Genomic DNA, 15,996 nt, shown 5'->3' on the forward strand with positions numbered 1-15,996 from the left:
ATGTAAGGAACTGTGTATGTTACAGAATAGTACATTCCAAAGCCCAGGACATCATGCTGTGGAATGTGGTCGAAACTTGGTTGAAAGATCTTGTCATCTTTGCACATTGAGGATCTGAAGCTCACATTAAAATCCCTTTGAATGTTTGCTTAACATCTGTAAAGGAAAATTAATCTCATGTTGCTGTACAATAAATATACTTTCAAATGTTATTTATAACACTTTTGAAAAGGTTTATCCCTCCACAACTTGATAGACTGAAACTACTAGTAAACTACAATTAAAACCTACGTAAGCTACTAGCTAATTTTAGATCTAAGTTGGCTGCTATCCATTTTCATTAAATCTGTTCCATTACATGTATGAAAATGTACCTAGCTTAAGAAGTGTTTACTACGGAAAAACAGACTTTAAAAAGTTGATTTCATGTGATAAAGCACACGTGACCATGTTTTATTTCGTTGTAGTTTACCAGAAATATATTTTATACATTTTCTGATCTAGGCAATAATAACAATGACTAATATTATTTGAAATAATGGTATTAATATGTTGTGTGAGTAAACAATCCAATATTAAAAGTTATCTAATTTAACAATTAGCTTATTAGTCATGAGGTTGTCAAATATGATCAAAATAATCTTCAATTTTTTCTCCTTCTCTTCGTGATCTTCTCTTGAAGTACTGCAGTATTAGGAGCTGCCTGTTAAGAAATAGAGAACACAATGTTTTTTTTTGTAAAACCACAATATGTTACATGCTTTAGTTTTTCAAGAAATCTTTTTCCCCTGTAAAATGGGTATAATTCACTTTCTCTGTTCCAATATTAAAAAGGCTGCACTATGGATATTGGTTTTTCTCAGCATAACAAGGTAGGTTGAGGTGATAGGCAATTAACCTGTGCCCATTCAATGGAAATAATTCAGCCAGCCAACCTGCTGGTACATATAGTGTGCTCATTATGATTGATGGCATTATTCTAGATGACTATATCTAGAATTGGCAAGAAAGTGCATCCCAGAACTTGTTTCCACTGTCATGTGAAATTGCAAAAAAACATGTCTGTGAAACAGCAGTAAGAAATGTTCACAACTGGTATCACCAGGTCTCAACAGAATCAATTGGCCAAAGACTATGAATGCTTGTAATGTTCTAATATTCAGACGCATTCAAGCTATAAAACAAAATTAAAAATTGTTAACAGTATTTTGGCAGAAGACGTTGGCTTGCATTAACTTGCGTGTCCTAAACTTTATGACATTCGTTTAGTGAGGCAGTAACAGCATTTCCAAGCAACTGCTGGTCTATTGCATTCGACCACATAAACAAAGATAAAACAAAGTGCTCATTACAAAAAAAAATCACTTACAGGGTCAAGTTGAGAGATCGTCTTTTTAGGTCGAACTGCTTTAATGGTTTGCGTAGTACTCAACTTTTGTGGTTCTTCATGCATTTCTCCACTTTGCTGGCAATGAGACCTTTGTACCTAACAGCAAAAGTCAAATACTTTAGCGAAACATACACCAAGTATTTGAACACTATAACAATAATCAAACAAAAATATTTTTATATCAAGCAATCATAATATTGTACATCCAATTTTTCTGGAGAATGTTCTTTTTCAAATTATTGTTAAAAAAGAACTAACGTTCTAAAAATCAGCAAGTTTTTCTTCCAGTTCTGGAAGTTAAAATTGACCTGTTTATCACTCAGATAGAACTGAAATCACACATCTACTTCCTGAATTTGTCTTAGGTTTTGTTGCATCTCGACAAAAGAATGTCAACAGGCGTAACTGCTCACCAAAAAAACTGCTTTAAAACTTAACAGATGGGAAACTTATTTTACATCTTTACAGTGTAGGAAAAGCAGTTAACTATTAAAGTTCTGGCTTGTCAGGCACGTATAAATCCTGTCAAGGAGAATGGAAGAGATGTCATCCAAAAATAAAGCATTCCGATTCAAACGAGCCAGAAAAGACAGAATTGTAACAAGAAATTTCCATTAGGTGAACCAAGAACAACTTCAGAAGATCTATCTATGGATGATCTGATGATGTTATACTTTTAGGTCCTCAGATTGACCCGCAATGCTTGGTAGTAACGTGCTAAATATCAACGCTGGGAAATAGATCAATTGAGATAGCACTCACGACTGACCTGCTCTTTTCCAAATTTTGTCCTGTTGCCAGATACGTTCAGCTCTGCTGCCTTTGCTACCAACTGCTTTATCTAAAAGAGAAGACATCTATAAGACAATTGCAAAATTGATATTATTATAAAAATGGTTCTGATACGTGTCCTGGCCATGAAATAATGGATTTCACTGAACACATTTGCAGTTACCCCGGCTTCCTGTGAGTGATCCAAGTTGATAAAACCATAACAGTTCTTCAACCTGTCAGACTGAAATATCTAGGATGTGTAGGAAGGAACTGCAGATGCTGGTTTACAACCTAGACACAAAATGTTGCAGTAACTCAGCGCGGCAGGCAACATCTCTGGAAAGAAGGAATGGGTGATGTTTCAGATCGAGAGTCTTCTACAGACCCGAAGCATCACCCATTCTTTCTCTCCAAAGATGCTGCCTGTCCTGGTGAGTTACTCCAGCATTTTGTGTCTATCTTCACACTGAAATACATCCAGAAGCACACAAATTATAAATCAAAAAATTTAAAAAGGAAATTTTAATATTTTAGCCATTTTACAGTAATAATTTTCTTAAACCCATGCCCTTTGGTTCTCGATTCCCCTATTCTGGGTAAAAGATTCTGTGAATTTACCCTATCTATACCTCATGTTCTTATACACCTCTATAAGATCATCCCTCATCCTCCTGCACTCCAAGGAATAAAGTCCTAGCCTGCTCAACCTCACCTTATAGCTCAGGCCTTCAAGTCCTGGCAACATCCTTGTAAATCTTCTTTGCATCCTTTCCAGCTAAACAAAATCTTTCCTATAATAGGGTGCCCAAAACTAAATACAATACTCTAAATGTGGCCTCACCAATGTCTTGTGCTAACTGTAACCTGACCTCCCATCTTCTATACTCAATACTCTGACTGATGCAGTCCAATTTTGACTTCCCTATCTACCTGTGACGCCATTTTCAGTGTCCTGTGTATGTGCACTCCTAGATTCCTCTACTCTATAAACCTCCTCAGAGCCCTGCCATTCGCTGTGTAGGTCTCCTGCCCTGGTTAGATTTCACAAAATGCAACACTTTGCACTACAAACAATTTGAACACAACAAGGTCCCTTAGAAATTGGACTTGAAATGAACTAACTGACCGAATCATCTATTTTTGGTGGAAGAAGGAACATGGCCAAGATAATTGTAAAACTCCAAGCTGTCTTCAATTTTTTGCAACTATCTTTATTGGAGGAAGCACCATCTCAAAAATAATTAACTGGATTCCAAGAGCATAAAGCAAAATCAATTTATAATGAAGTAGATAATACTAAAGGTATCCGATAGCCTTAGAAAAAAATGTAAATCAACACACCCAAATGAATGCAGTTCACTCGGGAAATATTAACAATTTATTAGCAACACTGTCCAAAACCTTCTTGTACCTTTTCTCATCACACAACCAGACTGATAATGTGACATAAAATGTGCCTGTATGAACCAAAACTTTGTGTGGGAGTAGGCATAAGTACTACAAGTCTGTGTTATTAAACTGCATAACATATTGGTTGTCAGATTTATTCTGCAATTAATATTATCATAGCAAAATCCAAGAAAATGACAAAGATTTAAGCATTGGTGGTACAAATGAAATGCAACCATATCATAATTTTGCAAAATACTGATGTGCCAAGAATGAAATTGCTCTATATACAAAATTGGACTTTTTAATCCTAATACAAATTAGAGGTAATTTTGATCATCAGGTCACAGATAAAATGTACTAATGACCATGTAGATAACCACCAATTTAAGGATTTTTAATTATTTAGATGAGCTTATACTACAAGCAGTAAATTAGATTAAAATGTGACTTTCCGTGCAAACTAATACAGTAACCATATATCCTATGATTGTATTGCTTGACAAAGTAACATTTACCATGACTGGAAAATATAATTACTTTTGTGTGAATAATCTAGATATAGACTCCAAACATTGGAATGACACTTTAATATCTAGTACAAATACTTCAATGAATCTAACATGTGATCACTGTACACATTATTTTGTAAATAACCTAAATATGAAATACTTGTTTTGTCAAAAGTATCAATACCTCTTTCTCTGATGTACCAATTGGTTGCTCGTTAAACATGCAATTCTGAAATTTTGGTTGATCTGTCAAAAATGAAAAACATTAAAAGATTGCATCTTTTTCAACTAATTAGTATATAAATGTATATGATGTATAAAATATTACATTTTATCCGTCAATATTTATGTCTCTTAATTCAAAATTATAATCAAAAGTTTTGAGCAAAATTCTACTCCACAATCTCTTATTCACAGAAGTTAGATTATCCTGTAAATAAATCAGAAAAAAATCAAAGCTGGAATCAAAAACAGTAATCATGTAACTAATGGAATGCCATAAGAATCCTTTGGCATTTCTATCTGCTCAAATCTTTTGTGATTTCAGATGCAGAGCAATATGGTCAATCCTTAAATGTTTCTGAGATAGCTTTGGCAGTTATCCCAATCTAATACAACAATGAAGAACAGATTCATATGGACATATGATCTTGTCATCTGGTTAGGGGACACAACAAAGATAACTCATCTTGCGCCTTAATACCTGCAAGGGAGATTTACGCGATGCTCAGCAATGTTTGGTTTGGTTCCACCAGGACCTTTGTCACCAGAACTTTACATTTGTACAAGATAAAAAAGCAGAATTCCAACATTGGGGTGAATGTGACACTGGGACAAATTTGAACAATTTTGATACCAGGGCAGACTCATTACACTTAAGTAATTCGATTCACTGGGAACAAAAAACTCAATTGGCTGGAGTGATATGTAGCACAAATGAAAATAGTTGTAGTTATTGAAGGCCAACCATCTCAGCACCAGAACAATACTATAGGAATTTTTTAGGGATATGTTCAAGGTCCAACCATCTTCAGCGAGCTTTCCTCAATCACAAGGTCAAACATGGGTATGCTTGATAAACATATAGTGTAGTTAGATTACTTCTCAAATAATAAGTAATTTCCACATGCAGTAAGACCCAGACAACATTCAGGCTTGCGATAAGTGGCTAGTAGTCAGAAACACAAATGTCAGAAAATGTCCATCTTCAATAGTACAGAATCTGAACACCTCTTTTCATTTTATGGTTTCCTATTACTATATTCATTATCAAGATCCTGCGGCTCTCCATTGACCAAAACTGGAGCAGCCACATAATTTCAGTGGTACAACTGTAGATTAAAGACTGGGCATTCTCTGACAAGCGAGTTACTATGGGTGGACTAGGGGATGGTGACTGGACTTTGTGCCTTCCCTCACAGTGGGAATCATTGTGGGGGGATGTTTTTATGTTTATTGTTAAATTCTTTAATGTTGTGTCTTATCTTTATTTGTGTGCTGCAATGGCAAGTCAAATTTCACTACGCCAATTGGTGTATGTGTAATAAATGTCCTTTGTTTCCTTTGTACCTCTCAACTCTACAAAGCCTTCGTACAAAGCATACAAGGAATATGAAGCTCCAAAAAAAAATCTTAACCATAACAATACAGTAACCTCTTTATAATGGATTTTTGTTACTGGGGACTGTCCCATTAACACCACAGGCTGCTAGTTAAAGAACTGTCCCACTGCGGCGACCTAATCCGCGAGTTAAGAAGAGTGCCTTCGACTTTCAAGCCCGAGGGCACTCGCCTGGAAAACCTCGAGCTGGATCGACCGTCCGCGTTGAAACCGCGAGCTGGATCGACCGACCCCATCACAAAGGCGGGGGCCAGGGAAAGAGGGGGAGCGCTGTCTGATATACACACCTGCAATGAGGAGGAATGGCTGCCACAATGTACGGTAAGTTCTTTAGAGAGAGCGGAGCGGAGGGTAGAGAGAGGGGGAGAGAAAGGGGGGGGGGGGTAAAGGAGTGGAGACACTTTTAAGGAGTAAAATAAAGTTTAGCGGGCATTTTACCTGCCGGTCGGTTTTCCCTGGTCCTGAAAACTCCAATGAGCCAATCAAAATGCCCAGTCAGCGAAGGAGATTGCCTACGGCTGCCCTCAACTGCCTGTAACTAAATAGCGACCCCACTCCACTGCACTACGAGTAGAAAAAGAACCATGCCGACCAAATTTTGCTCGCGGAAAAATTTTCAACATGCTGAAAATTTTTCCGTGACCTAGCTGAGGCCACGAGTATTCGGGAAGTTCCCTCGAGCATGAAGGAGAGTTCCAGTGACCTCCTAGGACCTCGTGTCGACCATGATGCGAGTTTGAGTCGAGGGCAAACTTGTCTGAACTCGCAGATTAGGTCGCCGCAGTGGGACAGCCTCTTTACACTGCGGAGGCTATTGAAATTTACAGGCAATCCCTTCGATCCACACTAAACTATTAAACAAAGTAACAAACAACCTTTAGTATTTTTAGCAGTACATTTTGTGTTGTTAAAAATAACCCATTGTTTAAACCTGCTATATTAGATGGGGGGTTTAAACAGTGGGATGATTTAGGAATTACAAGGATAGAACACCTTTATAGAAAAGGAAAATTTCTCTTATTCCAGGAGTTACAAGATATTTATGGATTGTCTCCACAACATTTGTTTAGGTATTTACAAATTAGAGATTATATTAAATCCAACACACAAGATTATAAAAATAAAGAAGCAGGACTGTTAGACGAACTGTTTAATTTATATCCAAATACAGAAAAATTAATAGCCTATATATATAACATCATTTTGGATAAGGAGAATCCAATAACGGAAATATATCGTCAAGCATGGGAAAATGAAATGGGATTGGCTATAACAAAAGAAAACTGGGAAGAAAGTCTACAACGAATACACCGGTGTTCATTAAACGCCAGACATATATTGATACAATTTAAAGTATTATATAGGTTACATTATTCGAAAACTAAATTAAATAGTATTTTTCCGAATCTCTCCGCTATTTGTGATAAGTGCAAGAAAGCAGAGGCAAATTTAATACATAGTTTCGTTACATGTCCTAAATTGAATTATTACTGGACAGAAATTTTTAAAGTTATTTCTGAAGTCATCAAAGTTAAATTGGACCCTAACCCAAAGCTAATAATATTTGGAATTCCGGATTTACATCTATCACTTACAGTAAATCAAAGAAATTTCTTTGATTACTGTTTGATAATTGGGGAAAAAATCATATTGAAATTTTGGAAGGGAACATTATCCCCCACAACCAAAATGTGGGCAGCAGAGATGATGGAGACGTTACATCTGGAAAGAATTAGATTTGTCCTATTGGACAAGTATAATTCTTTTGAACAGATATGGTCTCCATATATACAGTATTTAGAGAAGTAGCTGTTCTTGGCAACACAGCTCGGCGTGCACCCTGCGGGATTTGGTGAGAATAATTCATTTTTATATTGGAATTAACATATATGTCTTTATTGATACTATCACTTGTAGTAGTGTTATTAACAATACATATTGTGGTTTTTCATTTTTTTTTCTTTTTCGTTTCTCTTTTCTTTCTTATATATAATCAATTTATTATTTAATCACTTTCTTAATGATTTATAACTGTTCTATTCTTTTTCTATCATTATTTCTAAAAAAAAATAGTGGATAAGTATTATTAGTGTTTTACTTAATGCAAATTGAATCAATTTGATATAAAGTTGTTTGAAGCATTGTAATTGATTACCTTTAATAAAAAAATATTAAAAAAAAAAAAAAAAAAAAACTTTCTTTTTGAAAACTACTCGTTGTACTAGGTAATTGGTGCGAATCCCTTAGTTATAGCAAACTACCGGCAATAATGGACACTATTCCCCACCCATGGTCTGTTACAAAGAGGGTTTACAGTACTATCGAGGACAAAGCAGTCTATGTAACGCTCTGTGTGAAAAAAACATTTTTTCACACAGTGGTGAATCTGTGGAATTCTCTGCCACAGAAAGTAGTTGAGGCCAGTTCATTGGCTATATTTAAGAGGGAGTTAGATGTGGCCCTTGTGGCTAAAGGGATCAGGGGGTATGGAGAGAAGGCAGGTACAGGATACGGAGTTGGATGATCAGCCATGATCATATTGAATGGTGGTGCAGGCTCGAAGGGCCGAATGGCCTACTCCTGCACCTATTTTCTATGTTTCTATTCTCTTGGGTGAACATGCCTCTTAGCAAGGAAACAAAATAATTGCATTTCAAAATTCCCATAACAGTAGACCACACAGCCAAGGGGTTATCACTATTGAGGGAAAAAGATTCAGAAGCAAATCATCCCCATTTACAACAGGAGGTTCAATGCCATGAGGTATCATTATGGAAAATTACGGTTAGAACAGGTTTTTAGGAACGCAAGACCCACGTAACATCGGGGTCGCCTGTATCAGCAAATTGTACATCATGCGCTATGCATAATAAATTAAGAATGGTTTCACCAAACATGTACTGTATTTCATGTTAAAATTTACGCTTGTTGTTTAAACAAGGATGTGACAACACCTCTGTCACCAGAAGCCCAGCTTTCTTGAAGATACACCAAGATTCAATCTAACTCTCATAAGCATATTTTTTTCATTCTGGAATCCAGTTTGGATATTTATGGAGTAGCTTATCAAATAAATCAGGTTGTTCACTTTCACCTCACGAGGTTGCGCTTTACTCTTGATATATGACAATATTAGGGGTCTATTTGACCCCTACAAGAAAGATGCATTGTCATTGTATTACTTGGCCATAACCATTAGCACTCAAATTTCATTATTTACTACATTCATCAATCACATAGTGGAAATTGTTTCTGCAAAGCTTTGTGTGGAGTAAGGACCTAATTAATATCATTTTGTAACTCAATCAATCTATCACTGTTATCATTCTTCATATATTCATTCAACTTAACAGAAATATTCATACCTGTGGTATTTTGGTGGCCTGGATTGCATGTCTTTACATAATTTATGCCCTATGCCAAATGAAATCAAACTTGATTAACACACTAATTGGAAAATCAATATGATAGCTGGAATACATGGTTGTGAAATTTTGAACACAATCACCGTAAGCCATTAAAAAGTTACTTTTGATGTTGCATCATAAATATCCCCACGTTTTTACTGCTCAGAATCAACAGTATTTTATGAATTTTTTATCCATGTCACGTTAGTTTCTTATTGAACTTACTGTTTTAAATATCTAATATTCCAAAAGCAGTTTTAAAGAATAATAGGAACTTACACTTTTGGGAGATTTGACTTCCTCCATTTTCTGTTGTGAAGATTCATTTTCCTTTTGTAACATGTTTTCTTTCTCCAGCTGTTCCATTGTGTCTTTCTCAGTGGTGACCCGTACTTTCATCATATGGAATGGAGTGGGCACATCACCAACTTTAAAATGGACGGGAGTTCCTTCAAACCACAGAGCATCACACTCACCTTTTTTAAACCCTGGTGGCTGATAGTCAGGAGGAGTCACTGTTATTTAAAAATATATGAATCAGGAAAACTGATCTGAAGTGGGAATATGTTTTATAAACTGCTTGGACAGTTAATTAAAACAGAAAGAGAATTAGGGCCAATGGGTGTTTCCCTTTAAATCTTCAGGAAAAAGGCTGGAAATTTAGGGGAAAATTGGTAGTATAGAGATCTAAAATAAAACAAAAACTGCAGACAAGCACATGGTAATCAGTAATATCATAAATGCCACAGATTATTATGTTTTAGATGTATACATTGAGAAGAACTGAACCACTGATATGTACTAGATACATTGAAAAGAATGATTACCGATTGTACTCTGGGTTATTTTTAGGGATTGAAGTCCCTATAGGGGTGGCCAAAATAATTAAATACCTAGCATCAATATACAGTGTCCATAGTGCCAGAGTACTAAAAGCAGCAACTGAAATTACATGCACACATTCTTTATTCAAAATCACTTTTTGTTGTCAGTCTGCTAATTTTCAAATACACTACTTTTAAAAATCCATGCATCTTTAAAATCATCATGTCATATTTTAAAGGTTTCTATGATGGGCTGGTTTAATTCCATTTATACCCCTTCAAAAATGAAATATTCATGCCCTACAAGCCAGCATAGATCATCTCCAACACGAGACAGTGTGACAAACTACCTTTGGCATTCAAACACATTACCATTACGGAGTTCCTCACCATGATCATCCTGGGTGGAAAAAAACTGCATCCCCAAGACAAGAAACTGGACCATATGAAAACCATGGCTACAATAGCAGATCAGAGCCTGAGTATGTGCATGGTGAGTGGTTCATGTCTGCTGTCCCAAACATTTCCATTATCTACAAACAATATTGGGAATGCGATGGACTACTTTGCATTTGACTGGATGTAAAAGCTCCATCAACATTCTGAAAGCAACACAATCCAAGACAAAGCAGCCACTCAACTGCCATACCACCTAACCATTTACTCAATCATCTACACCCAGTAACTGGAATGGATAGAATCCAATAGCACTCCAAAACCCCAAACATTCACCATGAAAGAAGACATGGGAAGCAGATGCATGCAAAATACCCAGCTGTAAGTTTTCCTCTATCACACTATTTAAGAAATATAAGATTGTCACTGGGTCTAAATCCTGAAACTCCCTGCCTGACTACACTGTGAACTGCAGTGGTTAAAGAAGGCATCTCACTACCATTTTGTCAATAACAATAAAAGATCAATAGTCATTGCTGGAATCAATGTACATGCCCAATGCTTTAAATAAATGAAGCACTTGAACGAAGCAGGTGTGGAAAGAGATTAGGAACTTTGTGTCATGGTTGCTCTCTTCTATCTTATGGAAGAAGTTACAGGAGCTTGATAGCCCGGGAGTCCAAACTTAAGAACAGCTTCTTTGCACTGCTATCCGATTCCTGAACGGATCACCTCTTTCACATCCAATTCCAGATGTCTGCATATTACTTACTGTTAGTCTACCTCATTCAGCTGTTTTTTTATTGCAATTTAATTATTTTTTGCACTACTTCAGATTGCTCGATAATTTATTGTATTTATTGTTGTTGTATCTATCGTTATCATGTATACTGTGTACTCAATTAAGTTGATGTAAACAAATAATTTCATTGCACCCGAGCATATTACAATAAATGTATTTGTATCTAATCTAAAATTACTGCATTTTTAACCACATAATTCACCTGCACTTCTTCCAGAGTATTGCATTTGAAATTCACAATTTGGTCTTCCCTACATCTGAGAAACCAAATGCAGATTAGGTGCCTGCTTTACTAAGCATTTGCATTCAGTCAGCAGGAGCAATACTGAGCTTCTAGTTATGTCATTTAATTCTTCCCACTCTCATTCTGACTAATTTGTTTTTGCTTTCTAATGGTCTTAAGCATCAGCACCTCATCTTCCTTCTGTGTATATTGCAGCCTTCCAGACTCAATATTAAATTCAACAAATTAAGACACAGGAAACAGCTAATGCTGGAACCTTGAGTTAAACAAGTACTGGAGGAACTGTGCGTCAAGCACTATATGTGGAGGAATGGATGGATGGATGACAGACATTACGGTTTGGGCTCCCTCAGAATGACTGGAGTGGGGTTGGAGAAGCTGGAAAAGAGGTGGGGGCGGGACAAAGGTTGGCAAGTGATAGGTGAATACAGATGTTGGGGGGGGGGGGGGGGGGGGCGTTAGTTATCAACAAATTCAGGTTTGTCTGTGGCATTTGCTGTAGTTATGCTCGAAGTTATCCATTTGTAATATTTTTTTAATTCACCAATATTATCTGATCTGCTGGTCTATCCTATGCGTCTGTTTGCAAGTGCAGGGGTTGCAAAAATAAAACTCAAAATAATCAAAAATTCTGCAAGCAAAGCATTGTTGTAAGCCTCCATACTAGAACTTAGTTACATACGTATCCAAAGCAGCTAATATATAGGAATATAGAATGGAATAAAACAATTCTGATACCAGTAAACTGCATTTACCTTCATCGTAATAGAAAAGTTTCATTGTCAGAGACACATCATTAGGAAGAATTTCCAGGCTCTGCATCAAGACAAACAGCTTACGGATGAGCAGTACGGAAGCTTTTTTTGTATCTTGAAAGTTTACTTCTGTTCCAATATGCTTGTTTTTGCTGTGTGAATTTAATTACATATAAGATTTCTTTGTACCTTTGGTATTTGTTTTAGGTAATTGATATTTTGTGAATTCAAAAATAGCCAGAAGACTTTGCTTCTTATTCCTTACCACTAACTCAAAGATCACCTCCCATCAAGTTACATTGCGCTTTTGGCTTTTCCTGAAAATTCATTTAACCATACAGATCTGGAGTTTACATTTTTACTTAAATACATTTATAATCTTGTCTTAAAATAATTAATGGGTTTAAAAGCTCACACTTTGGGTGTGAGTAACTCTATTCACAAAAAGCTCAAGTATTCAATGTTACTCTAAGGCCACAAACTCGCTCCATCCTCAAATGTGAACACCTGCAACTCTGTATTCTGGGCTGGTGGCAGTAAAACAAAGGAGTGTAGTTACAGTATGCCACCATTCGACTGGTTGAAAGTTGCATTTTGTTTTGGGCACAGCATTTCAGAGAATATATACCGGGCACAAAATGGATACAGTGCAGATTTATCAGAATGATACCAGAGCTAAAGTTGTGAGGACAAATTGCAGTCAGGGCTCGTCATTTCCTTGAGTATCGATGAAGAGATAATGTAATAGAAGGATCAAGATGATTCAACAGTTAAAAGAGAGGTTATTTCCTCTGATAGCGCCTAGTTTATTACCTTAAAATATCCAACTTTGGTCCCTCTGCAGTATACTTGAATTTAAACTGGTAAGACTCAATTATGCTCTGTAGGTAAACATATGAATAAGTATCGGTATAATTAACTTTAATTTATATTCATAGATTAAAAAATTATCTAGACATTTAATATCTTAATAGATAAATATATTTAAATATTAGAACATTTAAAATCACAACATTTAAGAAACATTTGGACAGGTACATGGATAGGATTAAAGGGATATGGGCCAAACACAGGCAGGTGGGATAAGTGTAGATGGGACATGTTGGTTGGAGTAGGCAGGTTGGGCTAAGGGCCTGTTTATATGCTGTATGGCTCTATGAAATATTACCATGTATAAATGCTTACATTTGGATCCTCAGGATCTCTATGAACCTAAAAAACATAAAATTTACAAAATTTCAACATATTTTCATTTAATATGCAAGTTTTTCTTCTATCATCCTATGCGACTTAAATTAATGTGGTTTCTCCTTTTCTCACAATACTTTTCCCTCTCTCCTGAACACATAACTTAAGCCAAGATGAAGATTTTGACAGCACTGCCACACTATATCCAAATAATCACCCTTTATGGAGGCCACGGTGCTGGGCCAGATACTACTCATAAATGTTGGCAATTGGAATTACCACTGAGAAAGAAATCAAGTTTGTGACTTTGGCACATGTTCTTCCAAGCCTGGAGCTCCCAAGTTTGTTGACTGATTGATTCCAGCTCCATCATTTGTGGTATTGTTGGTAGTGTTGTTTAGACTGCAGAATGATATTGATTAGCCAGCAACTTGGGCTGAGCAATGGCAAATGGAATTTAATCCTGATAAGAGTGAAGTGATGCATTTTGTGGGATTAAGTAAGGGCAATATATATACCAATGGTAGGGCAATAGGGAATAATGAGAAACAAAGATCCCTGAAATCGGCAGCAGAGGTAGTGGCTTGCAAAAGTATTCATACCCCTTGAACTTTTCCACATTTTGTCACGTTACAACCACAAACGTAAATGTATTTTATTGGGATTTTATGTGATAGACCAACACAAAGTGGCGCATAATTGTGAAGTGGAAGGAAAATGATACATGGTTTTCAATTTTTTTTACAAATAAAATACTGAAAAGTGTGGCGTGCAAAAGTATTCAGCCCCCTTTACTCTGATACCCCTAAATAAAATCCAGTGCAACCAATTGCCTTCAGAAGTCACCTAATTAGTAAATAGAGTCCACTTGTGTGTGATCTAATCTCAGTATAAATACAGCTGTTCTGTGAAGGCCTCGGAGGTTTGTTAGAGAATATTAGTGAACAAACAGCATCATGAAGCCCAAGGAACACACCAAACAGGTCAGGGATAAATTTGTGGAGAAGTTTAAAGCAGGGTTAGGTTATAAAAAAATATCCCAAATTTTGAACATCTCACGGAGCACTGTTCAATCTATCATCCGAAAATGGAAAGAGTATGGCACAACTGCAAACCTACCAAGACATGGCCGTCCGTCTAAACTGACAGGCCGGGCAAGGAGAGCATTGATCAGAGAAGCAGCCAAGAGGCTCATGGTAACTCTGGAGGAGCTGCAGAGATCCACAGCTCAGGTGGGAGAATCTGTCCACAGGACAACTATTAGTAGTGCACTCCACAAATCGGGCCTTTATGGAAGAGTGGCAAGAAGAAAGCCATTGTTGAAAAAAAGCCATAAGAAGTCCCGTTTGCAGTTTGCCACAAGCCATGTGGGGGACACAGCAAACATGTGGAGGAAGGTGCTCTGGTCAGATGAGACCAAAATTGAAGTTTTTGGCCTAAATGCAAAACGCTATATGTGGCGGAAAACTAACACTGCACATCACCCTGAACACACCATCCCCACTGTGAAACATGGTGGTGGCAGCATCATGCTGTGGGGATTCTTTTCTTCAGCAGGGACAGGGAAGCGGGTCAGAGTTGATGGGAAGATGGATGGCGCCAAATACAGGGCAATCTTGGAAGAAAACCTGTTAGAGTCTGCAAAAGACTTGAGACTGGGGCGGAGGTTCACCTTCCAGCAGGACAACGACCCTAAACATACAGCCAGAGCTACAATGGAATGGTTTAGATCAAAGCATATTCATGTGTTAGAATGGCCCAGTCAAAGTCCAGACCTAAATCCAATTGAGAATCTCTGGCAAGACTTGAAAATTGCTGTTCACAGACGCTCTCCATCCAATCTGACTGAGCTTGAGCTATTTTGCAAAGAAGTATGGGCAAAAATTTCAGTCTCTAGATGTGCAAAGCTGGTAGAGACATACCCCAAAAGACTTGCATCTGTAATTGCAGCGAAAGGTGGTTCTACAAAGTATTGACTCAGGGGGGCTGAATACTTTTGCACGCCACACTTTTCAGTTTTTTATTTGTAAAACAATTTGCAAACCATATATCATTTTCCTTCCACTTCACAATTATGCACCACTTTGTGTTGGTCTATCACATAAAATCCCAATAAAATACATTTACGTTTGTGGTTGTAACTTGACACAATGTGGAAAAGTTCAAGGGGTATGAAAACTTTTGCAAGCCACTATATAGAGCAGTGAAGAAAGCATACAGAATGCTTGCCTTCATTAGAACTCTGTGCTTTTTGAATAATATCAAGAGATTTTAAATAATCTAAGAAGGGTGATGAGAGCTCTGGTCGCCAACTCAGTTGATACAGATGTATTAATTTTAATAGAATCTACATTTTAAGCAATCTTTTGTCTACAATAATTAACAATCCTGTACATTTCAAATTATTTCTATTCATACTTCATTTCAAACGTACATTTATTTTTATGTTCATACTTATCTTGAAATGTTTGTATTAAGTACAGGAGTGTAGTATCATTGTTTTAAATCCAAGAATATATCATAGAAATCTAATAAATTGTTGGTTTCAAAATCTTACATCCAATAATAAACGTGTAAATTTTTGGAATGTACTTACTCCTAAAATAATTGTTCGTAGCTATTGAGAGAAGAAAGACATGGTTTATATGAACATGTACTTATTGCACAAGGAAATAAAATACACTAAAATTAACT

At 36.6% G+C, this 15,996-nt stretch overlaps 1 protein-coding gene across 1 annotated transcript in view; it reads right to left on the minus strand.

The window, feature by feature from the left end:
- Nucleotides 1–422: 422 nt before the first annotated feature.
- Nucleotides 423–15,996, minus strand: part of LOC116977862 (HORMA domain-containing protein 1-like) — a 34,892-nt gene continuing 19,318 nt past the window's right edge. Inside the window, exons 6-15 of the mRNA XM_033028709.1 lie at nucleotides 15,899–15,919; nucleotides 13,300–13,326; nucleotides 12,928–12,995; nucleotides 12,115–12,266; nucleotides 9,373–9,608; nucleotides 9,052–9,100; nucleotides 4,250–4,311; nucleotides 2,160–2,231; nucleotides 1,370–1,486; nucleotides 423–703 (exon numbers count right to left, since the gene is read on the minus strand). Of these exons, the coding sequence (XP_032884600.1) occupies nucleotides 644–703; nucleotides 1,370–1,486; nucleotides 2,160–2,231; nucleotides 4,250–4,311; nucleotides 9,052–9,100; nucleotides 9,373–9,608; nucleotides 12,115–12,266; nucleotides 12,928–12,995; nucleotides 13,300–13,326; nucleotides 15,899–15,919 (864 nt within the window). The 3' untranslated portion in view covers nucleotides 423–643. The remainder of the gene's footprint in view (nucleotides 704–1,369; nucleotides 1,487–2,159; nucleotides 2,232–4,249; nucleotides 4,312–9,051; nucleotides 9,101–9,372; nucleotides 9,609–12,114; nucleotides 12,267–12,927; nucleotides 12,996–13,299; nucleotides 13,327–15,898; nucleotides 15,920–15,996) is intronic.

Source organism: Amblyraja radiata, chromosome 10 (assembly GCF_010909765.2).
Source record: "Amblyraja radiata isolate CabotCenter1 chromosome 10, sAmbRad1.1.pri, whole genome shotgun sequence".
In the NCBI taxonomy this organism is placed as follows: Eukaryota; Metazoa; Chordata; class Chondrichthyes; order Rajiformes; family Rajidae; genus Amblyraja; species Amblyraja radiata.